The 19,493-nt window shown below is 37.6% G+C and overlaps 1 protein-coding gene across 1 annotated transcript in view; it reads right to left on the bottom strand.

Annotated features, from left to right (window-relative positions):
• Positions 1 to 646: 646 nt before the first annotated feature.
• Positions 647 to 19,493, bottom strand: part of HSPA4 (heat shock protein family A (Hsp70) member 4) — a 51,642-nt gene continuing 32,795 nt past the window's right edge. Inside the window, exons 8-19 of the mRNA XM_059059927.2 lie at positions 15,793 to 15,869; positions 14,144 to 14,295; positions 13,544 to 13,650; positions 12,999 to 13,132; positions 11,596 to 11,777; positions 10,468 to 10,557; positions 8,120 to 8,272; positions 7,098 to 7,223; positions 6,194 to 6,301; positions 4,512 to 4,631; positions 3,030 to 3,191; positions 647 to 2,838 (exon numbers count right to left, since the gene is read on the bottom strand). Coding sequence (XP_058915910.1) covers positions 2,635 to 2,838; positions 3,030 to 3,191; positions 4,512 to 4,631; positions 6,194 to 6,301; positions 7,098 to 7,223; positions 8,120 to 8,272; positions 10,468 to 10,557; positions 11,596 to 11,777; positions 12,999 to 13,132; positions 13,544 to 13,650; positions 14,144 to 14,295; positions 15,793 to 15,869 — 1,615 coding nt within the window. The 3' untranslated portion in view covers positions 647 to 2,634. The remainder of the gene's footprint in view (positions 2,839 to 3,029; positions 3,192 to 4,511; positions 4,632 to 6,193; positions 6,302 to 7,097; positions 7,224 to 8,119; positions 8,273 to 10,467; positions 10,558 to 11,595; positions 11,778 to 12,998; positions 13,133 to 13,543; positions 13,651 to 14,143; positions 14,296 to 15,792; positions 15,870 to 19,493) is intronic.

Raw genomic sequence — 19,493 nt, 5'->3', positions numbered from 1 at the left:
AAAAAAAAAAAAAGACTTTACTCCAGACAATTCTTGAAGGTGGTGGGCACAGGCCCTGTTGGTAGGTCTGGCACCGGGACTATTAAGTAGCAAGACTACAGGGAGGAAGGCCCCAGACCCCTCCCCATTGAGGCCCTATGCTTTGTAGAGTTAGCGTCTCTTCTGGTGGCTTCACCCCCTTTCAACACTCACCACCACCCCACATACACACCAAGACACACATGCATGCACACAGTGTTGGAACTGTCACTGCTAACAACTGTTACTAGCACATTCTGGGCCATGTCCTGTTCTTTGAAGGGGCAGTCATCAGTCCTGGCACTGGCCTTTATAGGGCTGTAACCCACCTCCTGCTAATATCAAAACCCTCAAAGGCCCAGTCACAAGAACAAGGTAAGGATTTCTAAGTCAGAGAACTAGGCCAAGACTCAGCATGGGAAAACAAGTATGGAAACAGCTACTTCTTACCACCCAGTGTGCTAAGCCTCAAATGTTCTTCAGAATGGAGGTCTCTGACAAATGTTAACTACTTGGAATTTAGCTTATAGGACTCTTACCTCTAGAGAAGAGTTTTTATTTAAAACACAAAAACATACAAACATACACACATACACACCCTTCATTATGAAATTAAGAAAACCATTCCTTTGAGTGTAAGACAGGTTTCTTTTTATTAAGTTTTCCTAAAACTTGTCTCATGTTTACTGAATGTTTCTGTGTAAGAACGTAACCTGGAGCTTTAACAAACCAATTGGGACAATACAACCTGGATAAATGCTTGTCTGCACACAAGTCATCGATTACCATTCTCTGGCCTGGCCTCCATGTAAATCCAATTGGTCTTAAAGCCTATCTAAACAGAGAGCAAGCAGACCACATCATCTTATTTCTAGTTTAAACTTTAAACCTCAAACTCACCCCCATCCCAAGACCTACACCCTCCCCCACACACAAAAGAAAATTTTTAGAAGAAATGGCCATTAGGAACTGGGTCAGTTGCCTAAGAATTGGCTTAATCCTGCAGCCAGCACTCCTAAGTAGCTCTTGGCCTCACAGCAGGCCAGCTGGAACTCTTGAAGCAGGACAGGTAGAGAATGGATAGAGGAGGCTCTAAGAACAGGGCCAAGTCCTGGTGCTGCGAGGCTTCCACACATGCTTACACTCCAACATAAATACATTTCCACCTTCCTCCTCTAAGTGATGTTTCTCTATAGCACTTTAGAGCTTGTAACACTCTAAATTTTTTAGTGCAGAGATGGACAGAAACGTATTCTAGGTATGCAAGGTATAATCTTATTTCTAACAACATAGGCCAAAATTAACAGAGCAGCTCTCTGTTATACAGATTAACAATTACAAAGGTCCAAAAAGTAACCGACAAAGATTATACAGTTTCTAGGGCAGGTACCAGCTCTGGCCTCTAATACTACAGGTTTCCCTTAGTTTCCAAAATGCCTCACTCCTATCAACACTACCCAAAGGGCAGTCACAGGGAATGCTTTGGTGCTCCTGACACTGGCTGCACAGTAAGAATGAGGTGTTGCTAAAGTCAGCACCACACTTCTTTAACACTTATTTCAGACTCATCCAGTACAATACAGTGCATCTTAGTTTTTTGTATGATCTGTCCGCTGTTTAACACATACAAGTTGGCAGATTCATGACAGATATTAATACAACACATAAGTGACTGTGAATGAGCAAAAAAGAACTTTTAACTCTTGTCGTTAAAACTTCAAGCTATACCTCAAATTTACACAGAACATCTCTCACCTGAATAAGCAGGCCAGGATACAAATCTTCACACCATAATTAACAAGAATCAATCCCTCAGTTAAATTTACCATGCCTATATCCAACAGTACATCTACCCAATTCTAACATTCCAAAGAGAAAATTATTTAGACTTTGATACTTGGGATATTAGTGGACATACTTTCAGGAACATACATTCTCAGGAAGAGCCTGCAGGTCTAAAATCCTCAGTTAATAACTTGCTCCAGGTGAAAGGATCTATTTTCCCAGGAGCAACACAAGGCATTTGTAATAGGAGCTCCTTTAACTGGGGGAAGATAGGAAGACGGGGTGGGAGTCCCAGTGGAGCTAACTTGACACGTGAAGAAACTCAGAGCATACCTTTGTTGTTCTGTTAATCCATGCCATGCTCTCTAGTCCTCAGAAACAGAGGGAGACCCCTCCTCCATCCCCACACCAAGCAGGGAGCCTTTGTGGCAATCTCCACAGCAGATTTGTGAAGCACAATTAGAGTTCCTGCCATATATGTCATAACAAAAAGTCTGCTTGATAGCTAGGTATAGCTTGTGCTATAGCTCAACTTTCTAAAACAAACTTCTCTTTGTATAAGCATGATTAAACATAAAAGGAGTGAAGCATAAGCTCAGTAAGACTAACTGGGCTTCTAAATAGTACCATTATGAAAAAGATACAATGCACTTCATTTCTGTATCTAACTATTTCGAAGTCAAATGCTCCATACATTACCTATATCCCCCCCCCCAAATCCCCTAAAAACTAAGAAATCTCCAGTATTTAATTGCTCTAGTTGATATTTAGAACAAAGTTGACAACTTAAAGCTTTATAATAGTCTGTTTTAATATAAACAATTGTTGGAATCAATCAATGTCCATTTCAGGAAGCTTCTTGTCTGAATCAGAAGGCAGAGCGGTGTCTGTACCCTGCTCAGCAGCCTGAGGGCCTGGGCTGTCTCCTTGTCCATCCACTGGTCCATTCTGCTCTGCATTTTTTTGCTCCTCTTTTGGAGGTTCCACTTTGGGTTTCGGCTTTGAAATTATAGGGCTACAGATACTTGTCAGCTCCTAGAACAACAGGAGAGAAAACTGTGGTTTCTTGTAACAAATTTTACATGGCATACTAAAATCCAATTCCACCCTCTCCTACCCTATCCCCAAGCCAGAAGCAAAGATGCAATATTGAAATTCTCTCCTATTAATAATAAATAATGAGACTGACTAGAAACGACTATTCAATCTTTAAAATCATACATTACTTTAATTTTAGCTTCAATCTCTTTTGCCTTGACAACTGGATCCATGGTCAGACTCTGCTTGTTCTGCAGATTCAGCTTGTTATTCATCCACTCCATGGCCTCATTCGTGCTTTTTTCTACCTTCACCATGTCAGCAGCATCCAAATGGTCATACTGGTCCTCCTGCAACCAGTAGCCAACCAGACAAGTGTCAAAGGATGATACTGTCCCTACTCAAATATTGCCTAGTTCTTCACCATCTTTCAAAAAGTTACCACCTTTCCCAAAATGAAGCCCATCTAGCCTCACAAACTACGTAGGCATTCAATTCCCGAAAAATTCAGAAAAGTAACCCCAATTTTTAAAACACAGAGGAAATACATTTAAAGGCCAAAATTATACAATGTGGTAATTAAAATGCTTCAGCAGTATAGATAGCACACACTTTACATAAAATCTTATAATTTCACAATGCAAAAAAAAAAATTACATGTCATTAGGTATGAGACCTGAGGTTTAGGCATCCTTGTTAGGAACCAAAATAATAATGAGTACAGTTTTTGTTTGTTTGTTTGTTTGTTTGTTTGTTTTGTGGTACGCGAGCCTCTCACTGCTGTGGCCTCTCCCGTTGCGGAGCACAGGCTCCGGATGCACAGGCTCAGCGGCCATGGCTCACGGGCCCAGCTGCTCCGCGGTATGTGGGATCTTCCCGGACCAGGGCACGAACCCATGTCCCCTGCATCGGCAGGCTGATTCTCAACCACTGTGCCACCAGGGAAGCCCATGAGTACAGTTTTTTAAAAGAGGCCTTTCAGAAGCAAAATTTTTTAATTAAAAGTAATTTTTTTAGAAAGCTCAATTTATCTGTCTTAAAGTTTCTTATACTGACAATACATCAAGAACCTGGAGTATAATACTGGAGTTAACCAAACTATTTACCAAAGTTTGGGAGCCATCCAAACTTTGGAATCAGACCTCAGGCCAAATCCCAGCTCCCCCAATAGTAACCTTGGGTGAGGATTAAAGAAGTTAGAAATTATCTATAAATGTTGATACTACCACCTACTTCATAAGTGTACTATGCAAATTTAATCAGATAATATATTTATGGAGTATATATCATATAGTGCTCAAAAAAAAAAAATCAAAGTAGTTTATTGTTGAGACAGTCCTACACCTGCATAACAAACCAAATTATTTGCCTAATGTGTTCTAACACCAAAATAGAGCAAGTTAAGTCAGTGATCAAAGATTTCATAACAAGAAAAGGAAGCTGAATAATATTGCTCAATTCCATAGTCCCCTTATTAAAGAGAAGCAGCAAATCCCAGGGTTCTTAGTAAGATTATATAAAATATTATACATTAACATCCAAAAAGAAAATACTATCATTAAACAACAGTTAAAAAGACAAAAAACTGCTACGTAAATGTCTCAAAACTTAACTCTACCGAAACAATAGTAGGGAAGAGGAGAAGAAAAAACAAGAAAAAAAAAAGATACCTTGTTTTTGAAAGAGCTGATTACTTTCATATACTGTTGGATTTGTTTCCCTAGTTCGTCAAATAATTTTGGTCTTTCCTCAGATTCCTGGAATCGTATCTTAATAGGCTGACCTAGATTCTTAACAGAAGAGAGAATATACAAATTCTTCACAGGGGAGTTTAAACTGTAAGAGTCGTATCTTTCTACTAAGATTGATTATGAATTAAAATACATTTAATCTCCATGTTCTATATATAAGAAGTTGAATATTTTTCCCCAGCCAACTGAAATATATCCTCAGTCTACATGAGAATATACCTCAATACTGTTCCAAGTGGAGCCACTTCAACTTGTCACTTGAACCCTAGTTCTCAAACACATTAGGGAGACAACCAAAAATAAGGTGCCTCCAGACAAGTGATATGGTGTACTTCACCATATATAGTACACTTGAAAAAGTAAAGAATTTTTTTTAAACCTGTATCTGACAAAGCCTCCAGCTGTAACCATCAATTTACCAGATAAGATTAAACACCAGAGTTGAAAAGGAGCAAAATCCAGACCAGGAATAAATCCCCTAGCATGAATGATCAAGTTTTTTCATCGACTAAGTAAGGGAGGAGAAATGATGGAAGGAGAACTACAGACACAGATTTAAGAGACATATCAACAGAATGTATGGACCCTGTTTGGATCCTGAGTCAAACAAACTAAAAAATAATTTATGAAGCAACTGGAACCTGAAAATGGACTGAATATATGGTGATATTAAGGAATTTTTATGCATGTGATAATCGTACAGCTTAAGGCTACATTTTCTTTTAAATATACACTGAAATATTTTTGGATTAAATATAATCTGAGAGACTTGCTTAAAATAACTGGGAGTGGAAAGGAGCAGAAATGAAACAAAACCAGACATAAGTTGACAACAGTTGAAGCTATTATTCTGTCTACTTTCATATGTTAGACATCTCCCATAATAAAAAGTAAATCAAAAACCTCAATGGGAAGGATCTCACTGGAGACTCTTAATATTCTTGCCAGAATGACAGGAAACTGCAGGCACTGTCCTTCAGCAATTCCACTCCAGAGGTTAGTCACAATGGCCCAGTTTGACAAGAAACTAAGTAATCCAGAGAAATGCAAAAAGTTCTTCTTGTGTATTTGCATCTTTTTCCAAACAAAAGGCCTCAACTTTAAATACTTTGTACTTTTAACTCTAAGGTGTAACTATCAGCTTCTTTAAATACAAAACCAGACGCTTTTTCCAAACAAAAGGCCTCAACTTTAAATACTTTGTACTTTTAACTCTAAGGTGTAACTATCAGCTTCTTTAAATACAAAACCAGACGCTTCTGCTCTATTGAGAATCAAAGCTGTATACATGCAGCCCTGCTCCAACTGCACTGCAAGTACCTTTAGGACAGGGATGCATCTTGCTAGTCTTTCAATCTCTTGACACCAAGAACATACTCAAGCTCCAATTCAGTGCAACAGTTTAGGTCTAAACTCAATTTTCAGAAAAATTCTTTTGCTATTACAAAGTTCTGAAAGAAAGATAGTGATCCTAAGTGATAAAAAGTATAGCTCTTCAGTCACTTTCAACCTGCCTTCAATTACTTAACATGAGAATTACTCTCAATTTTGAGATACTCTCCATGGAAACTACAGCATTTCTGCTTTCAAGAGTCACTCACTTTTAATTCAGCCAATTTATCAACATAAACTTGCTTTGGCTGGTCTTCTCCATCCTCATACAACCAATTTTCAGTATCTTCTAGTTTTAAGGTAAAATTGTTACGGTCCTAAAGATGAAGAAAACATTGCAATTTAGTCAGTCAAAAATCAGCTGATTCACAAAATGAAGAAACAGGCACAGACTATGATAGATATGGATTTTCTTTAAAATATGGGGGAGTGGAGAGATGGGGATATGGAAAACAAGATTGACAAAATGTTATTTTGCTTTATAGGTACAAGGGGGTTTATTTATTACACTATTTTCTCCACTGTAGGGGACATATAGATATGTTTGAAAATTTCAGAATTAAAAACTACATTTAAAACTAAGTGAGTTACATAGTTAATAATACTGTAGTGCATACATGAAAGTTACTAGAGAATAAATCTTAAAAGTTCTCATCATAAGAAAAAAAAATTTTTAAGTACGTGTAGTGATGGATGTTTAACTAGACTTATTGTGCTAATCATTTCACAATGTATACGAACATCGAAGCATTATGCTGTACCCCTGAAACTAATATAAAGTTATATGTCAATTACACTGAATTTTTTTTAAGAAGTGAGTTAAAATAAACATCAGGGGAAAGTGAGCTGATTTAAAGAAAAATACTAGGTAAATAATAGCATGCAAAAATCTATCAAAAAGTGACACACCAGAAAAAGAGTGATACACAAAGTCTAACCTTTGGGAAAACACTCTATCAATAGAAAGTAAAACAATATAAAATTTTTCCCCAAAAAAGTACATTTTTAATCATCTTTCTGTATACCTACAGATACAAACTTCCCTTGTTAACTACATTTAAAGATCCTGCCGGAAGACGCACACTAAGCAGGCACACTGTGGCACATACTTACATCTTCACTCACAAACTTCTCATATTCACCACTAAGCTTGTCTCTCATTTCGTACACGTATTCTTCTACTGCATTCTTAGCATCATTCCTCTCCTTCTCTAGTTTATCCTGCATGATCATCTTACCCTGTGAACAGTACAGTTAGACGTTAAGAAAACTGAGACAATTTCCCCTTAACTATTAAGTAATATAAAAGTAGAGAAGCCTTCTTCCTCAAATCCTTTTAGTTCTGCGAATCATCCACGGAAGGAGAGCTGGAAGCATCAGTCCTTAGTAAATTATGAAGATCAAGTGAGAGTTCTGTGGGTATGCTTAGAAAAAAAGAGCAACAGAAGAAATATCAAGATGTTGAAACTCAAAAGCAAAAATAAGGAAAAGAGAATTTAACACAAGAGAACTTTAAGAAACTATTAGCTCAATGTCACAAGGTGACTATACTCTGCTTGTATTATATACCGAGGAAAATCAAATTATTCATATAGTATAGATGCTAAAGGGTCTATGAAACAAAACTATTCTAAGGTCCAATGTATATATGACGAGAAACCTCACAGACAATAATTAATTGAATAACTGTGCTCCATGGCCCAAACCTTGCATCGCTCACCATAACTACAGTTACATATTGACTGGCAACAGGGAAAGGAACTAATAAAACAAAATATTAAGGCTAATGTGATTTCTCCTGCTGATCAACTTCCCTGACCCTGACCTCAAACATCCCAATCACTAGTGAACAACCAAACTCACACACCCAAACATGAATGATACCTCCCCTCCCCTAAATGTCAAAGATCTCATAACAGAGTTTTTAGCAATAAAGACATAATATCACCATCAAAGAATTTTGATGTTATATCTTGGGATCTATTAAACTTGTCCTCCAATACCCCAAAATCTAAAATTGTTCTCAAACCTGGCCATACAACCTAAAATACATGAAGGTCACTAGACACAGAGTTTGAACACTACAGTCATGTTAACATTTTAGCTTATTGTTCTAAAAGACTTAAAATAACCACCTCATTTTCAATGTACAAGTTGAGCATCTCTCTGTCTATCTGCCATAACAGCTGATTCTCAATTGGCAGGTCCACAGTACTGGTCTTCACTTTTGCTTTCTTGGCTTGAGGGGGCTGGTCCATCTTTTTGTCTTTTGATCCAGCTTGAGAGGTCTAAAATAACAGAAATCATTAAGAACACTTATACAGACTCTTAAACTTCCAAATGAGTCACGTTACAAAGGCTGGTTTTGCTTTTTTATTAACTTAGTTTGTGTTCTTACAATATCTGGAAAGTTAAAAATATAAATATTTTTGACTATAAATAGTCAAATCCATAGAGATAGAAAGTAACGGTGGTTGCCAGGGGACGGGGGGGAGGAGGGATAGAGGAATGGGGAATTGTTGCTTAATAGGTAGTTTTAGTTTGGCAAAATGAAAAAGACTGTAGCACAATGTGATTGTACTTAACACTACTGATCTGTACAAACACACACTTATTTACATACATATACATACAAACACAAAAAAACAACCTCCCATAATCCCACTATCAACATATAATCACTATTAAATATTCTCTAATTTTCTTCCACTCTTATCTAAACATATGAACATGCATAGGAAATTAGTGAGGAGAGGGTATGAAATTTTTAAGGATCAGAAATCCAGTAGTAATATGACTTCCAGAGTATCTGCACCTATTTACATTCTCACAAGGAGTAACAGAATCCATTCCACTGTACCCTGGCCAAAAAAAGGAATTCATTTACCATGATCTATTATTTTTGTTGGGTTAATAACCTTTTTATACACAGTTATAAGGCATACTTATTTCTTCAAATTGCCTAGTCATATTTCATCCAGCGTTCTTGGGATCTTTGTGATTTTTCCTCCCAAGTGACTGACTCTTCTAGTTTTTTCTAAACTTCTATTATTTGTCTATGCAAGCTTTTATTGTTGAATCTATCCACCTTTTCTTTTGTGATTACTTTCATTGCTTTTACACTTTGAAAGCTCTTGCTGATCCACAAATTAGAAAAATATCCATTCCAGTTGTTTTTTATTTGTAACTTTCAAATAATCTAGAATACAAAGTCATTTCCCCATCTCCTGTCCAAATCTTAAGTCAGGGGTGATTTATGCATCATTTGTATTTTATTTCCCTTAGAAACAATACTATGAAAGGCATCAGTTTCCGAACCACCTCAGGGAAGGAACATAAATAACAAACCCCATGAAACTTGCCACAGCTCCACAGCATGGGGCGGGGGCAGGCAGGCAGGTCCACCTCTCTCCTTTCTCCTCCCGACCTTCCCAAACACAGAAAAATACGTTCTTCTCTTGCCCACTGCTGCCCCCAACCCAGGCAATAACAGGTCTTCCACCTTGGAAAAGGCCTACAGTACACTGAAGCATCTATGAGGATGATTTCCTCTGCCATTTTTTTTTTTACAATTATTTGCACAGCTAAAGAAATAAAATTTGTTAACTGACATGAAAATGGGTACCAGACTTAAACCTCCTAAAGACTCTGCCAAACTTTTGTGTGTGTGTGTGTGTGTGGTACGCTGGCCTCTCACTGTTGTGGCCTCTCCCATTGCGGAGCACAGGCTTCTGACGCGCAGGCTCAGCGGCCATGGCTCACAGGCCCAGCCGCTCCGCAGCATGTGGGATCTTCCCAGACCGGGGCACAAACCCGTGTCCCCTGCATCGGCAGGCGTATTCTCAACCACTGTGCCACCAGGGAAGCCTGCCAAACTTTTTTAAATGCCACAATCAGAAATACCTTAGACGGTGAAATTATACACTGCAATGTCATAAATAATTTGAAAGAAAAGCTGTTTTCAATGCTGATGACAAAATTTAAACATGAAAACTCGAAAGTTAAAGAACAAGTTGTAAAGGATCCAAAAATGCTACATATTCATTTAAATACTTGGGATAAATATTAACATTATTTACAAAATATATTTCAAAACATTATTATTTAAAACAGTGTATTTCAACAAAAAGACAAGTTTCAGAGAGTTGACAAAATTTGAAAAAAACATCTTTCATTGTTTATTAGTAAAGAATAAATTATGGGTAGGATGACTATTAGTAACAGACATTCAGAAACCAGCATGAACCAATCACTAGCCTAGTAAAACTAGGGCTTCTGAGTGCTTTCTTCCCACAAACCATCCAGACTAAAGTTCAAAGACCATTTTGCCAACGATACTTTCCAACCATACTACAAAATCTTGCTTTAAAGACTGTTCAGATAAATGAAGATTTCTAACATAATTCCCTTCCAAGACATAATATGTCAGCCAAAACCATTATGTAAAAAGATGTCAAATCACACTCTAAAACACAATTCATACCTCCATTTCTTCAGACTCTGCCTTATTTTCTGCTGGTGTCTGCTGCTGTTGCTCTTCAACATGTGGCTCCTCCTGATCCACTTGCATCTTCTGAAAAACAGGTCACATCAAATCCTGAAACTAGGAAATACTAGTGAAAGACTAAGCAACCTTCATGACACATTGGCAAAATCACATGATGTGGAATTCCTGCTAATTATCAACAATCAGACAACCCAGACTCAAATTCCAGCTATAACACATATGTTACACTTAGAACATGAAAGTTTTCCTCTCTGAATCTCGGTTACTACATCTGTACAATGGAAATAACTCTTGCCTTGCCCTTATATAAGTAAGAGCAGCCATAGAACTACATTGTAAAACCATAGCAGTACTTATAAGCACACAGCGTGGCAATATTTAACACAATAAAATCTGAAGAAAGCATGAGTTTCTCCTAGCTTCCTCATGAATACATTTCTCTCAAAAAGTCTTTAACTTTTTCTAGCAGTTTTTAAATCAGCCTTTCCATCCTCAAAAGTACAACCACTGTGTACATTAGGGGAGGTGGACACCTTGAAAATTCTGTTAAAGGTGTTAAAAGAACAAAGGCTGACAGAAATGACAAAGGGAGAAGTCTGTAGAGACCTTGAATCACACTGGCTTTCAATGCCTGCAGCACATTTTAATGACCTCGGAGGCTTTTAAAACTGACATCTGAGCTCTAGTCCAGACCAAGTTAAACAAAATCTGTGGGGATGAGACCCCAAACATTTATAGTTTTATAAAGCCTTGATTTTTATACACAAAAAGTACAAGACCCAGTGCATGATTCCAACAAATGAGTGTAAATTCTATGCTACCTGTGGAAATAATCAACTGAGACTCAGCATTCCCCAGTAATTAGAAAGAACCAACAATAAGTCAAATTGAGAGGTGCATGGTCTGAAGGAGGAAGCCAACTATGTCCCACTTCTATACAAATTCTATATAAAGACTTTGTGCTAGTTCACATATGAGGGGGTATGCATGCAAACCTACTCTCAGCAGCTCTGTCACCCAGTCTATTTGCTGGAATTTCTAGACAGGAGTCACCTCTGAGCCATTATGAGAAGGCCTAAAATGGTATAAGATTGTCTAGATTACCTCTTCCTCCTTTGCATTCTGATCTGTTTCCATCGGTTCCTCATTTTCTTCAAACTTGTGCACTTCCACTAGAGATGCACTGGACACACTGAAAATTCCATGGACATTTACTCGAACCTTGACTTTCACTTTTGAACTGGAGCCATCAGACTGAGGGGTGACTTTCTGAACTGAAAACTGAGCTAAGGACATAAGAAAGACAAAAGAGAACACATAACCTAAGAGGATGAATTCAAACACAAATACATGCCCATACTGCCAGGTTATGTCCATTTCTCAGTGAAAGGTCAGCAACATGATACTTCAAATAAGCAAGTGGGCACTCTTAGAATCTTACTAAATCATCAGATTTCTCCTTCCTCTCTCAGATACAGTCAAACTCTTATTTATCTTGTCTCAATTAAGGACTCAAGTACCTCCTAACTCTTCAAACATGTCCTTCCCTCCAGCGCCTTATTCCAATTCTTCTTTATAGGCTACTGCCAGATAAATTCCTAGAATAGATTTGTCCCACTTTCCTCTACTGAAAACCCCAGTGATCCCACACTGCTTGTCACTTATCAAGAAACTGCCATTTCTAGATTCAGTTACTATACCAGGGTTTTGCTTATGTTTTTTAATTCATAAAACTCCGTAAAGTATGAATTATCACACCTAGTCCTGTTTTACAAAATGAGGAAAACAGAGTAGGTTAACTTTCCAAGCTGCTAAGTGCCATTCAGGATATTCCTAATACTTTACCCATGTATTCTAGTTCTGTAATTATCATATTAACTCTAGTTTCTCTCTCCTCGACTGGTATCATATCCAGATTCTAAGTTTCTCAGAATCAATGAAGACTCAAGCCAACATGGTTCCATAACTTGTGATACTGATTATCACAATTTCCTAATGATTTTCTGTGTACACCTAACTCTATGTTAGGGTCAGAACTGAATCTCTTCAACTCCTTTCAGTAACTAGCACCACGTTATGCACAAGGTATAACAATAATGTGCATTAACCAAGAACTACAGCCCAGGGAATTCCCTGGCAGTCCAGTGGTTAGGACTCTGCGCTTTCACTGACGAGGGTGTAGGTTCGATCCCTGGTCAGGGAACTAACTTCCCGCAAGCCGCACAGAGCATCAATCGATCAATCAATAAAAATAAAAACTAAACTAAAATAATTTTAATTAGAAAAAAAAAAAGAAAACAAGAACTACAGCCCACAATAGGAGATCCAATTAAATAATGACCATCCTGCTGGTTCTAAACCTGGTAATACGACTGAAAGTGGTTTTTTTGTGCATGTGATCTAAAATACCTAAATTTCAGCATACTCTACTTGCTTTGCTATTCCAGTTCTCCCAAGCGCACATAATTTTTTTTTCTTTTTTTTTAAATTCCCAACTCTTTACTTACCTATAGCAGGATCTGGATAGGGCAAATCCTGAGGAGAGCTATAATAGGCCTCAAGAGTGAAAGGTTCCTTTCTATAAAATGTGAGTACTTTAGAGAAAGGAGCAGCATGATTTTTTGAAAAGACTTCACAGTCACTGAACAGAGGAAAAAGACAAAAACACAAATTTAGGACATTGCTAACACTTTTTACCCATGTATTCTAGGTTTGTAATTACTGTATAGCTCTAGTTACTCTTCTCAACTGGCACTGTTTGCAGATTATAAGAGTTCCCAAGAAAAAAAAAATATGTATATGTGTCTGTGTGTGTCTACTGTCAATTTTAAACATATATATATACTTCAATCAGCACATAAAAGGCACCAATTATTTCACCAGGATCAAATAAAAGAAGCTAGTAATGACACAAACTTATTCTGATGAATAACTAAATAATCACTTTGCTTCATGCACTACGGCAAAATATTACAGATGTGTATAACTTGAAATGGAGAGTATTTTCTAAGACTTAACACTAAGTACAAAAATGATTAAAAAACATTATTACCTTGACCCTTCTTCAGCTGGAGAATTCCATCTCAGAGATATTGGATATGGTACTACATCAGTGATAGAAAATTCTCTGACTTTGAAAGCAGGCGATAAGATTGCACACTAGAATAATAATTTTTTAAAATTCCATTTGGCAAGTAGACATATGAACTAATTATTACAATATCTATGAAGAATGACTTCAGAAGACATCTATTTACATTAATAACTTAATAGTACCTAAATAAGTGGTTTTATAAATGTCTATCATTTGTCAAACCACCCATATAATCGAGCTATTCCTTATTACTTTTCTATTAACCTCAACCTTTATTTACCTGATGTATAACACTACTTCATGCAACAAATATGCCAAATTCTAGTGGTATTTCAGGCTTACGTATGTTTCTAGTAACTTATTTCATCTTATCACATGTTATATAGTACAAACAATTCCACTTATGAACATCACTTCTGATACCAATTTTAAAACAGAAGTTTTAGAATCTTAGACCTTAAGATCACTGAGCTAATCTCAGACTAGCTGGATACATAAAACCACTGCTGTATTTACAATGATCTGTAAATGGCTACCTGTGAAAGAAAGCAAGCTCACCTGCAATGCACAGCCTCTAGTAACAGCTTCATCAGCATTTAGTGTTGTACTAAGTTCTTTACCAAAAAATTTGCTTATCTTCTCTTTCACTGCAGGGATTCGTGTTGCACCACCAACTATCTCCACTGCATAAACATCTTCTTTCTTTAACTCTATTTAAAAACAATTAGAATAGACATTTATATTAAAAGAATCTTTTAATTAGTATTTTACAATGAAATAAAAAGAGCAATATAACATCTTATCACAACAAAATAATTCACAAATGCATAACAAAACCCCACCACTCCTAATCCCTTCCGGGATAACACATGAGTGCGCACACACACACAAGTGCGTGCTCAAAATAATGAGGGCAGAGTGGCACAACAATATTGGGACTTCAGAGGTGAGAGTCAGGAATACCTTATGTCCTACAGTGCACAAGTCCTACAATCTTGGAAACAGCCTCACACAAATAAATGTTAAAACATCAATAATTAAGCTGGCCATAAGGAAAATAAAAGGGCCTCAAAATATTGGACTATCCCTGACAAGGCATGAAAAAAAAAAAAGTATGCAGATGCACATCTAGCCACTCCAGCACTCCAGCCAGAGTATAAGCATAGGCCAGATTATAACACAGGTACAATCTCCTCATATCAGAAGGAGAGAAGGTACACACTAAGGCTCTGCTGTCACTCATAAAACACCTCTTAATACCACTTGGTTGGGACTTCCCTGGTGGCGCAGTGGTTAAGAATCCGCCTGCCAATGCAGGGGACACGGGTTCAATCCCTGGTCCGGGAAGATCCCACATGCCGCAGAGCAACTAAGCCTGTGCACCACAACTACTACTAAAGCCTGTGCGCCTAGAGCCCATGCTCTGCAACAAGAGAAGCCACCACAGCGAGAAGACCACTCACTGCAACTAAAAAGTAGCCCCCAGTCACTGCAACTAGAGAAAGCCCACGCGCAGCAACAAAGACCCAACGCAGCCAAAAATAAAAATTAAAAAAACGAAACAAAACCCACCTGGTTTTCCTGGTGCATTTTGTGCAACAAACACTGACAATTTGTTGAGAAGGGCTATTTAAAGAAATGGGCTGACCCAGTATGGAAAGAACATGCCCATCTGTGATAATCATTCTGATTTAAGAGCTGAGCCTGTGTCAAGATTAGAGTACATCTCAACACCATGAAATAGCAACCAACACAAGAGTGGACTCTAGGAAAAGGTTTGTCAAAGGTTTGCAGAACATTAGCAATGCATTCCTAAATCAAACTTCCACCTTTTAGCCCAAGATAAAATAAAAGCAAACTGTTAAGTATGTGATTATCTTATCCTCTCTTTACTTATTTTTCAACAAAAGATTCACTGACCAAAAAAATCTACAAGACTACCACAAGCAACACTGCTAAAGACAATTTTTACCACCATGAAATACCTGAGACTTTAAATCCATCTTTGAATCTGAATTACATTTCCTGGGAAAACTATCAGATTTCCCTAGACACTATTGGAGGTCCTCCAGAGGGACGATATTGATAAAAAGAAGTTTCATATTGCACTGAAGTAGTTCATACAATGAAAATTTGTAAAACTGGAAAAAAAAAAGTAATTAACATTTTCCAAAGAGCCCCAGATGAACAGTCACAATAATACTTACTGGCCTGTTCCAAAATACTACGGAGTGGTGGCTCCACTCTAGCTAAGAGATCATCACACATCTCCAGAAATTTGCCTCTACAGAAAAGAATAATAGGTTAAATCACATTCCACTTTTATGTAAAATACATCTCTATAATCAAGAAGACAGATAACAAGTACTGGCAAGGATGGAGAGAAACTGGATCTCACATATATTCCTGGTGGGAATGTAAAATGGTGTAGCCACTTTGCAAGAGTTTGGCAATTGCTCAGCATGTTATACATACTGCTCCCAAATGACCCAGCAATTCCACTCTAGGTATCTATCCAAGACAATTGAAAACACATGACCACATAAAATTTGCACATGAATGTTAACATCAGGATTATTCACAGGCAAAATAGCGTGAAAAACCCTATTATCTATCAAGTGTATTCAGCAAAAAGGAACAAAAACAATAAAAGTGACTGATACATGCTGGAACATGTATGAACTTTGAAAACATTATGCTAGGTGAAATAAGCCGATCACAAAGAATACGTTATATATGACTGACCCCATTTACATGCAATGTTCAGAACTGCCAACTCCAAAGAGACAGAAAGTAGATTAACCACTGCCTAGGGCTTGGGGGAGGAAGAACAGATGGGGAAAGACAGCTAATGGGTACATATATTTTTTTCTCTTTAATTAATACACTTTATTTTTAAAGACTGGTGTTAGGTTTACAGAGAATTAAACAAAATGTACAGAGAATTCCCATATACCTCTTACCCCCACACCCAGTTCCCCTGTTAACATCTTGGATTAGTAAGATACATTTCTAACAACTGATGAGCCAATATTGATACATGATAGTATAAATTAGGGTTCTACATGATTTGACAAATGGTGTAAGTATTCACCATTACAGCATCATACTGAATAGTTTCACTACCCTAAAAATCCTCTGTACTCTACCTATTCATCCCTCCCTTCCACTGAACCCTGGTTAACCACTGATCTTTTTACTGTCTCCATAGTTTTGCCTTTTCTAGAAGGTCATATAGTTGTCATATAGAATGTCACATAGTTCTAGAATGTCACGTAGTTGGAATCATACAGCCTCTTCAGGTTGACTTCTTTTGCTTAGAAATATACATTTAAGGTTCCTCTTTGTCTCTTCACAGAATGATAGCTCATTTAGAGTTTCTTTATGAGGTGATGAAAATATTCTTAAATTGGGTTGTGGTAATGGCTGCACCATTCCATGAATATATTAAAACCCAGTGAATTATATACTTTAAATGAGTGACTTTTATGAATTACATCTCAAAAAAAAAAAAAAAGAAAGAAAAATAGTGGAGGTATATGTCGGGCTTCCCTGGTGGCGCAGTGGTTGAGAGTCCGTCTGCCAGTACAGGGGACGCGGGTTCGTGCCCCGGTCCGGGAGGATCCCACATGCCGCAGAGCAGCTGGGCCCGTGAGTCATGGTCGCTGGGCCTGCGCATCCAGAGCCTGTGCTCTGCAACAGGAGAGGCCGCAGCAGTGAGAGGCCCACGTACCACCAAAAAGAAAAAAAAAAAAAATAGTGGAGGTATGGAATGCACCCACCAGAAAGGCAAAAATTCAAAATCACTAATACCAATATTTGGTGAGGATGTATAGCAACCGAAACAGTTTAAAATGATGGTTTGGTGGTCCAGTGGTGAAGACTCCAAGCTCCCAACACCCAGGGCCTGGGTTCAATCCCTGGTGGGGAAACTAGATCCCACATACCGCAACTAAGACCTGATGCAGAATGCATGAATGAATTAATTAATGAATGATTATTTTTTAAAACTCTTAGCTTTGCTTAAATAAATAAATAAATTGATGGGTAGATAGAAGGATGGATAGATGAACAGATCAATAGGTATGTGGAAAAAACAAGTACAGTTAATATTATCAGTAGACCCTAAGTGGCAGGATAAGGATGTTCACTGTAATTCTTTCAGTTTTGCTGCATATTTGAAAATGTCCAAAATAAAAACATGAAAAGCAAAGGTACAGAGAGCATTCTAGGAAGATGGTAGCAGCAGCAATAGAGGCTGTTCCTTTTTTTTAAAGTTTTATTGAAATTTAATTCACATACCATAGAATTGACACATTTAAAGTGTACAATTCAATGGCTTTTAGTATATTCAGAATTGTGCAAACATCACCACTAGCAATTTTAAAACATTTTCATCACCCTATAAACGAGTATTTTCATCACCATTAACATTATTCTCCCAACTCCCCCACCAACCCTCCAGCCCTAGGCAACCATTCATTCTGGACATTTCATATAAACAGAATTAGACAAAATGTAGTCTATTTTAACTTATTTCTTTCATCTAGCATAAACTTTTCAAGGTTCATCCATGCTACAGTATGCATCTGTACAACATTTTTTTAATTGCCAAATAATATACCATTGTATGGACATATCACATTTTGTTTATTTTATCAGTTGATGGACATCTGGGTTGTTTCCATTTTGAGGGTATTATAAGTAGTGCTGCTATGAACATTCATATATAAATTTTTGTGTAAATGTGCTTTCATTTCTTTTGGGTATGGAGTGGAACTGCTGAATCATATGGTAACTCTATATTTTACTCATTTTTACGTGAAATAAGTATTTCTGAGCTTTTATTTTTTTAAATAGATTTATTTTATTTATTTTTTTTTTTTTTAATTTTGGCTGTATTGGGTCTTCGTTGTTGCACACAGGCTTTCTCTAGTTGCAGGGAGCAGGGGCTACCCTTTCGTTGCAGTGCGTGGGCTTCTCATTGCAGTGGCTTCTCTTGTTGTGGAGCATGGGCTCTAGGCACACAGCCTTCAGCAGCTGTGGCATGAGGGCTCAGTTGTGGCTCACAGGCTCTAGGGCACAGGCTTAGCAGTTGTGGTGCATGGGCTTAGTTGCTCCGCGGCATGTGGGATCTTCCCAGACCAGGGCTCGAACCCCTGTCCCCTGCAATGGCAGGCGGATTCTTAACCACTGCATCACCAGGGAAGTCCCTTCTGAGCTTTTAGAAGAGAAGTGTGCACTGCCACTAGAGATGCATTGGACACGTTGAAAATAGCTTGGTGATTCCTCAAAAAGCTAAACATATGATTACCACATGACCCAGCAATTCCCCTACTAGCTATATACCCAAAAGAACTGAAAACAATGTACTCAAACAACTTGTTCATGAATGTTCATAGAAACACTCGTCACAATAGCTAAAAGGTGGAAACCCAAATGTCCATCAACTGATGAATGGAAAAATAAAATGTGATATACCCACACAAATGTAGTATTATTTGCCATAAAAAGCAATGAGGGAAAAAAAAAAAAAAGCAATGAGGTACTAATACATGAACCTAGGAAACATTAAGTTAAAGAAGCCAGACACAAAAGAAGCCAAACACACACTGTATGATTCCCCCTAACACATCATAGATACACAAAAAGTTGCTGTTTAATAAAAATGAAAACCATCACTTTCAAGTAGAAGAGAAAGGTGATTACAAATCTGGTTACTAGGCACAGTAATCTAATTCTGGCAGATTAAAAGCAATTCTGACTCCATCTCAATTTTCTGAAGATGGCTCAGGCCACCCTTCTCCAAACAAGTCATGAGTCTTGCCTGAATTCTACCAGTAGAGACTGAAGGACATCCAAGCAACCTAACCAGATAACAGAAGCATTCTGGGTATTTCTGAGGCTA

Source organism: Kogia breviceps, chromosome 4 (assembly GCF_026419965.1).
Source record: "Kogia breviceps isolate mKogBre1 chromosome 4, mKogBre1 haplotype 1, whole genome shotgun sequence".
Taxonomy (NCBI): domain Eukaryota; kingdom Metazoa; phylum Chordata; class Mammalia; order Artiodactyla; family Physeteridae; genus Kogia; species Kogia breviceps.
The sequence above is the reverse complement of the archived record's forward strand: the minus strand, read 5'-3'. Positions and strand labels throughout refer to the sequence as shown.